This window comes from Diabrotica virgifera, chromosome 4, assembly GCF_917563875.1.
Source record: "Diabrotica virgifera virgifera chromosome 4, PGI_DIABVI_V3a".
NCBI classification, from domain to species: Eukaryota; Metazoa; Arthropoda; class Insecta; order Coleoptera; family Chrysomelidae; genus Diabrotica; species Diabrotica virgifera.
Genome location: NC_065446.1, coordinates 179,634,598 through 179,649,821, shown reverse-complemented (window position 1 = coordinate 179,649,821; position 15,224 = coordinate 179,634,598). Strand labels below are relative to the sequence as shown.

At 36.1% G+C, this 15,224-nt stretch overlaps 1 protein-coding gene across 4 annotated transcripts in view; it reads left to right on the top strand.

Annotated features, from left to right (window-relative positions):
• Positions 1-15,224, top strand: part of LOC126883270 (excitatory amino acid transporter 2-like) — a 216,391-nt gene that overhangs the window by 130,294 nt on the left and 70,873 nt on the right. For all 4 annotated transcript variants that reach the window (XM_050648599.1, XM_050648597.1, XM_050648600.1 and 1 more), the window contains one exon: positions 6,903-6,994. In XM_050648599.1, coding sequence (XP_050504556.1) covers positions 6,903-6,994 — 92 coding nt within the window. The remainder of the gene's footprint in view (positions 1-6,902; positions 6,995-15,224) is intronic.

Sequence of the window (15,224 nt, the reverse complement as noted above, 5' to 3'; positions counted from 1 at the left end):
TCGAAGTAAAACTGAAGCGTGTCAAGAAAAAAGCTTTAAGTGAGAGAATAGACATTAAGAAACTCTCTAATCCCAATATTAGAGGAAAAGTGCAAGAATCCCTACACTTGTATTGAAACAAGAAAAAGTGAAGAAAAATGAATGGATGACTAAGAATCCTTGACATGATGGAAGAGCGACGGAAGTACAAAAACAAAAACGAACCAAAGTATCCAGAAATACACAAAAAAATTAAAAACCAAAATCAGAGAAGCTGAAGAGGAATAGCTTTCGGAAAAATGCAAAGAAATTGGACAATTTGAAAAGAAATACGATTACTAAAACATGCACAAGAAGATAAAATAAATGACAAATAAAAGAAAATGCAACAGCTCAGCAACGGACATACTTGACACCAACGAATTTTGATCTCAGGACCAACAAATATTCTAGAAACATGGAAGCAATATGTTGAAAACCTCTTTGCTTCAGATCGCCCTAATAATTACTCAATTGAAATCACCGAAAATAGTCCTTCCATTCTCGTTTCAGAGATAGAAAGCAATATGCTCCCTCAAAAATAACATATCTCCAGGACCTGACAATATTTATGCTGAAGTGCTAAAATTCTTATGCGAAACGGACAATTCATTCCTAGAAACCCTAACCACTCTTTTTATTAATATATACGACAGCAATATAAATTCTGTACGCAGCTCAACAAACTAATAAATTCTCTATGCAACGAGGAGTACGGCAAGAAGACACCATCTCACCAAAGCTGTTCACAACCCTTTTAGAACACACTTTTAAGAAGGCAGATCTGAACGAATATGGTATCAATATTGTAACAAAATAATTATTGACCTACCCTCGTATACCAGCTCCCGTCTCCGGACAGACAGAACACTATCGATGTTTCGAGATACGCCGATGCAGCGCCGATGACGTCCAAGCGGTCGAGTCACATGGACATAGCTGGAGATATATAGATATTTCTGGAATATCTGTATCGCATATATAAATAGGACATATTTGTAAATAGAGTTAGTCTTAAGCTAAAGTTTGTAAAGTAAACTTGTATAAATAAAAAAATAAAGTCGTATATAAATTACGAACCGCTAGTTTTATTGTAATTAGAAGTAATTACACTAATAACCGCTACAGTGGTGTTAACGGTGTGGAGTGTAAATAAATGAAAAGTGAAAAAAAGACTTTTGAACTTTATTCGTCGGGAATAATCGGAGTGCGTTAATTGTTCGGTATTCGGAAAGACTTTTGAACTTTATTCGTCGGGAATAATTGAAGTGCGTTGATTGTTCGGTATTCGGAAAGACTTAGACATTTTGAAAAGTACGTGTGTGCCGACCAAAGATGTTGCTACAAGAACTGACCATAAAACAGCTCCGTGAACAATTAGAAGAGTACGAATTAGACAGCAGTGGGTGCAAGATAGTCCTACAAGCACGACTCAAGGATGTCCTCACGAAGAACGGAGATGACCCAGAGACGTTCCACTTCCAGTCAGCAGAACAAGTAATCTTATCGAAATTAAAAACTGTTTCTGAAACGATCAATGAAACTTCTAGAAAAAGCGACGATAAATTCGAAAATGTTGCTAAAAGATTCGACGAGACTTCTCAAAAGATTGATGAAACTTGTAGAAAAAGCGACGATAAATTCGAAAATGTTGCTAAAAGATTCGACGAGACTTCTCAAAAGATTGACGAAACTTTTAAAGAGGTCTGTAGACAAAACAACGAAAAACTTGAAGAAGTTTGTAGACAGAACAACGAGAAATTTGAAGAAGTTTCTAGAACATTCGATAAGATGCAGAAAAGTGTAGAGACCGTAGAAGAAAAGATCAAACAACTAGAGAGCATGATAACCGATACAAAAGTACAACCATCAGTTAATGCAGCAGCGTTAGATCCTGTGGTGAAAGATGAACTACCGAGAGACGAAACGTCGCATAATATGAGATTCAAATTACCACCATTTGATGGAAAGTCCTCTTGGTCCATATACCTTAAACAATTTGAAGCTATTGCGACCGCCAATCATTGGACCGAACAAGAAAAGGCTGTTTCCTTGACTGCTGCTTTACGAGGTGATGCTGCAGATATATTAAGGTCAATTCCCAAGGGTCAAGAAAATTGTTACCAGACCTTGTTCACTCGTCTAGAAAAACGCTATGGAGATGCCCATCTACAACAAGTATACAAAGCACAACTGCGAAGTAGAAGTCAACGAGCAAGTGAGAATCTGCAAGAATTTGAAGCAGATGTGGCTCGTGTGGTGCGGTTGGCTTATCCAGAGGTGCCAGACAGCGTTTTAGAAGAAATTGCAGTAGATACCTTCGTCAATGGGCTGAAAGATAATGAACTACAGAAAGCTTTACGACTAGCAAGGCCGAAAGTTTTAGATGAAGCACTTGCTATTGCCTTGGAACACGAAGCAGCTAGCCAAGCTTCACGAAACAATCGAGTAATAACCGTGGAAAAAGGCGATAAGAGAAAAGATGAACGTTTGGTGGAAATGGTACGGAGGGTGATTCGTGACACGATGCCGAAGAGACGCATGAAGAGGGCTGGAAGAGTTGGTTCAAATACAGATGCTTCCTCGATACGGCCATGCAGTGAAAGTTGTAATCACCGGCTTAAAGTAGATGAACAGCTTTGCCCTGTGAGACGAACTACCGTCGTTAATGAGCAATGGCAGCCACAACAGTTACAAGAAGCCCAAGAAGACGATCCATGTATAAAAAGAGTATTGGATTGGATGCGTCGAGGTGAGAGACCTAGTTGGCAAAACATTAGTGCATGTAGTCCGGAAGTCAAGGCCTACTGGAGCCAATGGAATTGCCTGATACTAAAAGATGATCTTCTGTACAGAACCTTTGAGAACGATGATGGTACAGAATCTAAGCTTCAGTTGATTGTACCTAAAAGTAAAGTGTCAGAAGTATTGCGTCAGTTGCATGACGGTACATCAGGTGGACACTTTGGTATTACGAAGACTCTGCAAAAGGTTCGAGAACGGTTCTATTGGGTGAACTGTAAAGATGATGTAAGAAGATGGTGCCAGAAATGTGAACTGTGTGCATCCGGTAATGGTCCAGTTGGTAAAAAGAGAGCACCCATGAGACAGTACAATGTTGGCAGTCCTATGGAAAGAGTAGCAATCGACATTGCAGGTCCATTTCCAGAAACTGATGCTGGAAATAAATACATCCTGGTAGCCATGGATTATTTTACGAAATGGACCGAGTCCTATGCATTACCAAATCAAGAAGCTGCTACCGTTGCAGAGGTACTTGTTAAAGAATTCTTCAGCCGATTTGGTGTTCCCTTGGAGATCCACTCCGACCAAGGGCGAAACTTTGAGTCAGCTCTTTTCCAAAACGTTTGCAAATTGATTGGTGTCAATAAGACCAGAACAACACCCCTGCATCCTCAATCAGATGGGATGGTCGAGAGGATGAACCGAACGATGGGTAAACACTTGTCCAAAGTTGTATCTGAACATCAGCGAGATTGGGACCAACACATTCATTTATTCCTGATGGCCTACCGCTCGGCCGTAAATGAAAGTACAGGTCAAACACCAACCTGCCTGATGTTGGGTCGTGAAGTTCGTTTGCCCTGCGACCTAGAGTTTGGCCGCAGACCTTCTGAGGAACATGTTGCAGGCGAAGAATACGTCGACCGCCTGAAGTTACGAATGAACAACATTCATGAACTTGCCCGACAACACATCCAGATAGCCAGTGACAGAATGAAAGATCAATATGATTCTCGCTGCAAGAATGAAAGCTTCGAAGTAGGTGATCTTGTCTGGCTTTATAATCCACAACGTCGTCGAGGCCTGTGTCCTAAACTGCAAAGACAATGGGAAGGTCCGTATGAAGTTAAGAAGAAAATAAATGACGTAATATACAGAATTAAGAAGTTACCAAACGGTAAACCAAAAGTTATTCACATAAATCGTCTTGCACCATATGCTGGCTCAAATGAAACAGAGGAAGCCCGAGTCCTCCAACAGGAGATGAAAGATGCACCACAGCCAAGTTTTAAGGAATTTATGTCAAATTACGCAGAAAGAAAGAGTGCTAGATTCGGCGTGACCACAGAAGTTCAGCAAGATCTGTTTGGTGTTCCAGAAAACGTCTCTCTAGCCCACTGTGTTGCACAAGACCTCGAGATGACTAAAGGAATCTCGTCCGTATTCAATAGAAAGTTCGGCCGCCTGGACGAGTTAAGGAATCAACAACCTAAAATTGGAAGAGTATTGCGATTGGAAGATGGTCCTCGATCTTTGCTGTATATAGTGACCAGGAAGTCTTATACGGACACGCCAAGCTACGAGAACATATGGCGTGCTCTAACTAATTTGAAGAAAATGGTCTGTAATTATGACATCAAAGATTTGGCTTTACCAAAAATTGGCCATGCAGTAGAAAATCTGGATTGGAAGATTGTGAGAAGCATGCTGGAAGTGATCTTCAGAGAAACTGGCGTACGGATTACTGTGTGTTGCATGAACCCGAAGATGTCATACCCTTCAAAGACAGTAGACTGTTACTTCTTTTCTAGGGGTGTATGCAGAGCTGGAGAATCCTGTAGATTCCGCCATCCTGGGCCATCTAGAGTTGCTGATCGGGACGCTCAGATCTTAAGAGGGGAGCAGTGTAACAAAATAATTATTGACCTACCCTCGTATACCAGCTCCCGTCTCCGGACAGACAGAACACTATCGATGTTTCGAGATACGCCGATGCAGCGCCGATGACGTCCAAGCGGTCGAGTCACATGGACATAGCTGGAGATATATAGATATTTCTGGAATATCTGTATCGCATATATAAATAGGACATATTTGTAAATAGAGTTAGTCTTAAGCTAAAGTTTGTAAAGTAAACTTGTATAAATAAAAAAATAAAGTCGTATATAAATTACGAACCGCTAGTTTTATTGTAATTAGAAGTAATTACACTAATAACCGCTACAATATAAATAAAGAGAAGCTCAGTCATTTGAGATTCGCAGATGGCATCGTCGTTATAGCCGATCGTATGGATGATGCCATAATAATGTTGAACAAGTTATATCACGCTTCCTTAGAGGTCGGACTAAAGATTAATATCAAGAAGACGCAAATAATTACTAATCTGTGCTAAATCGTAATATTTCGTTGATGGAATGGATATATAATGGATATATATTCGTTGATGGAATGGATATTGAGCAGACTGCATCTTATAAGTACTTGAGACATGAAATTCGGTTGGGAAGAGATAACCAGACGTGTGAGCTCCCACGTCGCATAGGATTAGCCTGGGCAGCGTTTGGTAAACTGAGCTATTTATTTAAATCGGACTTACCCATACGCCTGAAAAGGAAAATCTTTGACCAGTGTGTATTGCCTGTACCCACTTATGGAGCAGAAACATTAACACTCACAAAAAAGGTAGTGAACAAGACTCGCATAACTCAAAGGGCTATGGAGCGCCAGATGTTGGGTATCTCCCTGAGGGCCCAAATCCCAAACGAAGAAATACGTCGTTAAACAAAAACAACCGACGCCGTCGAAAGAATCGCGTCGCTCAAGTGGAATTGGGCAGGACATGTCGCCAGATTGTCAGAAAATCGATGGACAAAACGTATTGCCGAGTGGAGGCCACTAGAAGAAGCAGTACGGAGCAGAGGACGACCACCAACCAGATAGGCTGACGATCTGAAGCGTATGTCGGCAACTGGATGTAAGCCGCACAAAACAGAGAAATATGGAAAGAGCTGAGGGAGACCTAAGTCCAGCAGTGGACGAGTACGGGTTTATGATGATGATACGACAGCAGCAGAATTCCGGAAAATTGGTTACAATCAACCTTCATGGCCATATCTAAACAACCAAACACTAAATTATGTGACCAACATAGACTGATAAGCCTAATTAATCATATCACCAAAGTCTTCACCAAAATCATATATAACAGAATCTACAACAAGTGTGATGCGGAAATCAACGAGTCACAATTTGGTTTTAGGAACGCTTTGGGCACAAGGGAGGCAGTGTTTTGTCTGCAAGTATTAGTACAGAGGTGTAGAAATATTAACAAGGATGTCTACATGTGCTTTGTAGATTACTCGAAAGCCTTTGACAATGTAAGACATGACCAACTAATTAAAATTCTACAAAACATAGGAATTGATGATAAGGACATCCGAATTGTGACAAGTCTCTACTGGAATCATACAGTCTGTCAGTCTCTTTTTGGATATAAGTCAATTCCCAAGAAATACCAGGGTAAAAACCCTTTAAATGGTATGTAGTTGCATTAAATGTGCATACTTATTTAAAACTCCATAGGATGGATTAGTAAGGTATGGACCTTCCCATCACGTGGGATGTAAATTGAGTTGATTACATTACGACAATTTAATGGCAACTCATTTCATGGGCAGTTGCGATTAAATTGTAATGTAACTCAATTAATATTAATAATAACGGGGTTATCATAAATAAAATTTATGTTGGGTACTTATCCGTAAATTAAGAAAAAATTTGAAAATTTTCCTTTTTAATTAGAAGAATATAGTTCCATACTATAACATAATTTTTAATTCCAAATAACTTCTCTTTATAACAATTTTCGATATCTATTTTGAAATATAAAGATACTTTACTCTTGAGCGAAATTCATATTTTTTGACATACCTCGTATACTATTGATAAAATGTAATATCTGATGATTGTATTTTAGATTTTAAATCATGCAGAACTTTTTATGAAGAAGATTTTTTTTCGTAAAATTAATATGTAATAATTAAAGTAATTAAAATAATAAAAAAGTTTTCCATATGGTTCCAACTTAGTGGGACATATTTTATATTATAATATAGTTTAGAAATATGCTATTTTAGGCACACACAGATTATATCAACTCTACTATAAAAATGCTAAAGAATAATCAAACTGTAGAAATAAGCAAAGTGGAGAGATTTCTTGGTACACGGTAAGTATAAATAAATCAAAATTTCATTTTCGAGTTGATTACAAAATCCATTCTACTTCATTATACAGTGGGCCCCAATTTCTTTCAAATTAAAAATACGAAATGTGGCTATAAAGTATAATGACAGTTACTCTGAAATAATTTATAATATATATTGTAGCGAGTTACAGTTAAATAAAACTGACAGTTTGATTTATATACGATTTATTTACAACTTTTCAATTTAAATTTATCTTGTACGCTGCCCTAAACTAATCTCATTGTTTCTTATATAATAAAATACAAAAACACTAGGGATGAGACCCGCCAATCTGTATTTAGTGTATTTCATCAATATTTTAAACCAGTCATGTCAAAGATACGGCCCGCATCCGGCCCCCGGGCCATACCAATACGGCCCGCGATCGCAATGTGTCACAGAAAGAAGAATCATGTTTTTTAGAGCTTTTAGACTTCACTCGATTGCTCTACGGAAGTTTTAAAATGCGTACACTACACTACATTTATAAGTCATTTCAAAGGCAGCGAGTGCCTAGACAAGCGAGAGAGATAGACAGTAACACCATCTCTTAGCGGAAACACCCTATTATTTTTGTTGAGAACAATAGAATCTTCCATGCGCTTCGAGTCTAGACTAGAACCTTCCTTATCGATATAAAAGAAGTGCGTCGACGTGTCACGTGAGTCAGTTGCGAAGTAGTGGTTGAGAAGGTATTGTACATTTGTTTGTGTCGTGCGTGTGCGATATCCATAATTGTGTCGAGTTCCATATTTGTTACGATTTCGGCATAATGTCACAAAAACGTAAAGTTGATAGTGAACGTAGAGTTTTTCAGTCTAAATGGGAAAATGCATATTTTTTCATAGAATGGAAAGGTAAACCACTGTGTTTGATTTGCAATCAAATAGTTGCTGTTTGTAAGGAGTTTAACTTGAAGAGACACTATGATACGAATCATAAATCAAAATTCGATTGTTACACTGAAAAAATAAGAATGGACAGATTGTCATCTTTAAAATCTAAACTTCAAGGTCAACAATCGATGTTTACTAAAGCTAATACTGAGAGCGAAGATGCACTGAAATCAAGTTTTATTATTGCATTAGAAATCGCGAAGAGATCAAAACCTTTCACTGATGGTGATTTTATTAAAGACTGTATGTTGAAAGTTGCCGATGTTTCATTTCCATTTCAAAAGTCAATAATTCAAAATATTTCGCTGTCAAGAAACACTGTTGCTTCAAGAATAAATGATTTATCTCAAAATTTGGTTCTTCAACTGAAGGAGAAAATTAAGGAATTTACAAACTTTTCACTGGCTGTTGATGAGAGCACTGATACTGTTGATACAGCTCAACTTGCTGTTTTTATACGAGGTATTAACAGTAACTTTGAAATAACTGAAGAACTATTAAAGTGCGTTCCATTGACAGGTACTACAACAGCAAATGATATTTATTCTGCATTGGAGCATTTGATGGCAGAATATGGACTCGATTGGAATATACTTAGCAGCCCAACTACGGATGGCGCTCCTGCCATGGTTGGCCAACATTCGGGCGTTGTAACTAAATTAAAACAGAAAACATCAGGAAATTTTGTGGGATTTCACTGTATAATTCACCAGGAATCATTGGCATCCAAACATTTAAAAATGGACCATGTCATGCAACCTATAATTAAAATAGTAAATTTTATAAGGAGCAGAGGACTAAATCACCGACAGTTCAGGCAGTTTTTACAAGATTTGGACGAAAAGTTTTCTGATGTCCCTTATTTCACCGAAGTTCGTTGGCTCAGTCGAGGAGTAGTTTTAGAAAGATTTTTTGCATTACGTGACCCTATTCAAGCTTTCATGTTAGAAAAAGGCAACCCAATTGATTATGACAATGACTGGTGGGTTGATTGGGCCTTTTTGGTAGATATGAATAAACACTTGACTGATCTGAATGTAAAGTTACAGGGTAAAAATCTGATTGTCACTCAAATGTACTCATGTATTCAAGCCTTTGAAACAAAGTTGAGGCTGTGGGAAAATCAGGTAAAAAATCAAACTTTGGATCATTTCCCTCATTTAAAATCATTTGGCACAGTGGATCAAAAAAAATTGGATCAATATTCTCAACTTCTGCAAAATCTTATCACGGAATTCAACAATCGTTTTGAAGACTTCCACAAAATGAATGAAATGGAATTCCCAATTTTCAACAATCCATTCAATTTTGAAGCTTCACAGGCACCAGTTCATTTGCAAATGGAGTTGATAGATCTTCAATCGGACAGTATTTTGAAAGAAAAATTTAAAGAGGTTAACGCACTTACATTTTATACACAATATTTCAAGAGTTTGGATAACTTCCCGGAATTAAAAAAGCATGCAGCACGCATTCTGTGCATGTTTGGTAGCACCTATTTATGTGAGCAGATGTTTTCCGTCATGAAAATAAATAAGAACAAACATCGCACAAGACTTACAAATGAACATCTCCAATCAATTCTTAAAATAAATACAACGAATATGATACCTGACATCAATGAGCTTGTCAAAAACAAGAGAAGTCAGGTATCTGGATCCTCGAGCTCAAAATAATTACCCTCTTTTATAACTTTGATATGATTTTTAACAACCGTATATTATAAGTATACTATTAAATAAAATGTTATAATAATTCAGTACATTTTTTTTTATTTGAATCTGGCCCGCCGACACATTCTGAATTTAATATATGGCCCTCTGCAAAATTGAGTTTGACACCCCTGTTTTAAACCATCTTCGAGTAAATTCTGGAACACCGCGATGATTTCGAGAACATGGTTCGAGTTGGAACGGTTGTACGGGGAGGTCCGAAATAACCTTATTAGTTAGGTAAAATATTTAATATAACTTACTGGATGCTCGGATAAGTAACTTCCTTTGAAATGAAAAGCATGTTTTTCGGAAAATTCTTTTATTTTATTCGATATTCCTTTTAGGTCTGTTTAATGATTCCAAATGATTTTCCAACTTTTTTCTGCAGTGCGAATAATACGAATCTGAAAGCTCTGCAAAATAGTTGTTTGTTTCTTCATTAAATTTATCTCTTCTAACGAGCTGAATTTTTTATTTACGAGCCATCTCTTCAGATTTTGGAAAACATAATAATCGGAGGGGGCCAAATCAGGAAAAGAAGCCGCCTGAGAAAGCAATTCGTACCCCAACGCATGATTTTTTGCTATTGTCATAATGCTTTTGTGAGCCGGGGCATTGTCTTGGAGAAACAACACTTTTCTCTGCATATGGGGCCGTTTTCCACTGAGTTCCTGCTTTAATTTGTTCAATAATTGCCAATAAGATTGGCTAGATTAGATTAGATTATGTGAGGTCGTTAAGGCAATGGAGCCTCTCAGCACTTCGACCTATAAAGATCTTTTGTGCATACCTTAATCTAGTTAGCTGCCTTACTAATAAAACACTCGTATTCTAAGGTTATTCCGTATTTATATCTAGAATAGTTATTCTAACACTGTTACTAATAAACCAAGTATAAAAGTTATACTGAGAATAAATCAGGTATAGGCAACATCACTACCAATAGGGCTTTTCATCGACTGTCATTTGTTTCGAGCTTCTGTCATGTGTCACATAATATTGATATATCTACGCCATACGTCTTTGGTTTGTATTCTTTATATACCAATAACGTAAGACGTAGATAAATTAATATTATGTGACACATGACAGAAGCTCGAAACAAATGACTGTGAATGAAAAGCCCTATAAACATGGAATAACCATAGATTTATAATACTCTAGATTGCGCCTTACGATCTTAAAATGGGTGACGGTTGCGACAGAGATAAATGAGCCTATTTGGTCGGTAGTCTCTTTCTAATTCAAGGGGAGTATCGACGACGTCACTATCCTACTCTGTCGTCGAGTATTTTAGATGATTTGACAGTTCGAGCGCATGGCGACGAGAACTGGTCGTTTGTCTTCGGACGTGGATAATCCTGGTTCGAATCCCATACCAATCTTTACTTTTTTTTATTTTTTATTTAATCAATATTGCGTTTATTAGATATTATTACATCTCTAAAATAAATCTATGCAAAGAAATACATAACAAATAAGAAAAACTGTGTAGGTACCTATAGATTTTTCAAAATATAAAAGCCATGTTATTTTTTTTAATAAGTTAATGGTAGAATAGTATAAAGTAATTAAAAATATTCGTAAAAAATTACAAATAATTAATATCAACATAATGTACCATCGATTTATTAATTGAATCGGTCATTTCAAAAACAACACGAGTCACATATTCCTAATTTTACAGAAGAGCAAAGAAAACTTAACTATATAGTCGAAAGATGGATGAAATGGATGACATCAAAATTTAAAGTTACATTGTAGTTTTGTTCCTAATGTTTTTACTGGACTGGTGTCGTTTTTGCACACACAACGTTTATCTTAAAGGAGTCTATTCCTCTCAAAAAGTTAGTTTCTCAAAATTGTGGACTTTGCTGTTTTTGAAATGACCGATTCAATTATAAGTATTTAGACATTATTTTTATTTATGAAACTATTGTTACAATTTTTTAAAAAAGTAGAAGCAAAACAAATTCACATCATTGGAATAAGGACGAATTTATATTAATAACGAATGACTTTTATTTTACTATGCAGTTCACAAATTATGTATTCCAATATTAACTTACTATACATAGGTACATTTATTATCTGCTAGATTTACTTAGGTCAATTTTTCAGATGTAAAAATATCTAATAAACGCAATATTGATTAAATAAAAATAAAAAAGGTAAAGTTTGTATGGGATTCGAACCACGAATATACATGTCCAAAGACCAAAGATCATTTCTGGTCACCACCCGCTCCAACTGTCAACACATATTACTCGATAAAGTGGGATAGTCACGTCGTCGATATTCCCCTTAAATTAAAAAGAGACTACCGACCAAATAGGCTCATTTATCTCTGTCGCAACCGTCACCCATTTTAAGATCGTAAGGCGCAATCTAGAGTATTATAAATCTATGGTTTATACCGACCCACACTCTTGTTTAAGTTTGGTATAACCTATTTTATGACTGTCAAAGTCATCAGAGATAAAAAATATTATTTTTTGATTTGTTTTGTGAGTAGATATATAATAAAAAAATGTGTTTAAGAGGTATTGCGGCTAACGAGGAAGTTGATAATTTATAACATGATGGAAAATACACGAAAAAGAAAAACTTTCAAAGTAAGCATAAATTCCTTTTCAAAGAATGCAGAATAAAACTCCGATTTACTAAAGATGATGTAAGGTTTTTAAAAAAATTAGTAGGTGATTCACTTATTGTGAACAAGCGAGGAGGAGGCTTATCCTCCACTCTACAAGAAAAATAAGGTCTTTATTTTCTATAATATGTACAAAATCTCTCACAATATTCTTCAAAATATGCTGAAATTAAAATATAGACATTGTATTTATAAGTAAAATAAATCAATTTGTTTAGTTTTTCTTCACTTTCCCATTTAATGCAACGTTCTCTTTTATTTGAAGCCATTTTATGAAATACTCAAACTTAACATACAACATACGAAATAACGATTCATTAAAATATAGCGGAAAATACAAAGTTCTCTTTTATTCGAAGCCATTTTATGAAATACTCAAACTCAACATACAAGATAAGAAATAACGATTTATTAAAATATAGCAGAAAATACAACGGCCATAGCCCATCAAAAAATTATGAAGTAAAATTTGATGTTGAAAATCTACATTTTTTTAAGTTTATACGACTCATAAAGAGAAAAGCAACTGCGAGTAGTTCATCAAAAAATGGCGGAATTTGGTTTGTCAGTTGTAGAGAAAAGTCAAATTGACATATTTCACCCAATATATCGTTGTTTTATGCATTTGTGTAGAAGATTGCGCCGTTGCCAAACTATTATTTCGGAATAAAGTGTGAATACTTATAACTAACTTATACCGAGTTTATTGGTAACAAATTATTTTCGTATTATATCTACCTTAGACTTAGGATTATTATTCCAGATATAAATACGGAATAACCTTAGAATATGAGTGTTTTATTAGTAAGGCAGTTAGTATAAGGTAGATATAATACAAAAATAATTTGTTACCAATAAACTCCGTATAAGTTAGTTATAAGTATTCCCACTTTATTCCGAAATATTAGTTTGGCAACGACGCAATCTTCTACACAAATGCATAAAACAACGATATATTGGGTAAAATATGTCAATTTTGACTTTTCTCTACAAATAATACACCAAATTCCGTCATTTTTTGATGAACTACCCGCAGTTGCTTTTCCCTTTATGAGTCGTATAAACTCAAAAAATATGTAGATTACATAATTTTTTGATGGACTATGGTCGTTGTATTCTCTGCTATATTTTAATAAATCGTTATTTCTTATATTGTATGTTGAGTTTGAGCATTTCATAAAATGGCTTCGAATAAAAGGAACTTTGTATTTTCTGCTGTATTGTAATAAATCGTTATTTCGTATGTTGTATGTTATGTTTGAGCATTTCATAAAATGGCTTCAAATAAAACAGAACGTTACATTAAATGGGAAAGTGAAGAAAAAGTAAACTTTATTTATTTGACTTATAAATGCAATGTAAATATGTTAATTTCAGCATATTTTGAAGAATATTGTGAGAGATTTTCTACATATTATAGAAAATAAAGACCTTATTTTTCTTGTAGAGTGGAGGATAAGCCTCCTCCTCGCTTGTTCACAATAAGTGAATCACCTACTAATTTTTCTAAAAATCTTACATCATCTTTAGGAAACCGGATTTTTATTCTGCTTTGTTTGAAAAAGAATTTAAGCTTTCTTTGAAAGTTTTCCTTTTTCGTGTATTTTCCATCATGTTAATTAAATTATCAACTTCGTCGTTAGCAGCAATACCCCTTAAACACATTTTTTTATTGTATATCTACTCACAAAACAAATCAAAAAATAATATATTTTTGTCTCTGATGACTTTGACAGTCATAAAATAGGTTATACCAGACTTAAACAAGGGTGTGGGTCGGTATAAACTTGGACTAAATTCTTATACCAAGTATAACCTATACCTAAGTTATTCCATGTTTATTGGTAGTGATTTTGCCTATACCTGACTTATTCTCAGTATAACTTTTATACTTCGTTTATTAGTAACAGTGTTAGATGCCAATACTTGTGATGAAATTGATTAGCATCCTAGGTGACTTTTTTCCTATGTCAGAGGGCGTTAGGGTGACCTCTTCTAGAAATTTTAGTCGTTTGCAGAACAGCGCTACGCAATTGCATAGAATGTGTTCTGCCGTTTCTTTTTCGTTGTCACAGAAACGACAGTTCTAACTATCTGATTTGCTTATTTTTTTGAGATGATATCTCAGAGGGCAGTGACCAGTGAGAAGGCCAGTGACCATTTTTATATCTTTTTTACTCATTTCGAGAAGGCGGTTTGTTGCACTAGGCGACACTTTTATGCGCCTTTTTGCTTGCCTTTGTCCTGGTGTGTTGGATCAGTATAGTTGTAGTCGATTGAGTTCCCAGGTCCGGAGTTCCTCTCTGACGTGGCTTTTTAGTAGTCCACAGAAGGGTTCTGGACCTTGAAATGGGGTATTGGCCCCGTCTTTTGCGAGGCTATCAGCTTCCTCATTTCCTGCAATTCCCTTGTGACCTGGCACCCACATCAAAGTTACTTTGTTGCGTTCCGCCAGCTTCTTAAGGGATTGTTTACATTCCCAAACCAACTTTGACTCACAAGTAAATGACTTTAGAGCCTTTAAGGCAGCTTGACTGTCTGATAAAATGAAGACTTTTGCCCTACGAGTGTCTCGGTTGAGACATTCTTGGGCACTAATCTGTATAGCATGTATTTCTGCCTGAAAGATAGTTGGGGCGTTCCTAAGAGATTTGGATAGCCTGAAATTCGGCTCAGTAATTCCCAGTTCTGCCCTTTCATCTATCTTAGATCCATCCGTATACCATAAGAGCGAACCTTCCTCCAGTTTGGTTCAACTGTTTAATCCATTTGGTGGTTTTTATGACCACTTCAAATGGTGTTTCGAAGTCGAATTTGACTGGCATGACGTCTGTCGGCTTATCCTTAGAATTCAAAGGAATTTCTTCCAAGATTTTAAGATGGCCCACCAGATCGCCAGGTTTCATTATTTGGGTCTGTCGCAGCTTTAAGGCGGTGGTTACTGCCT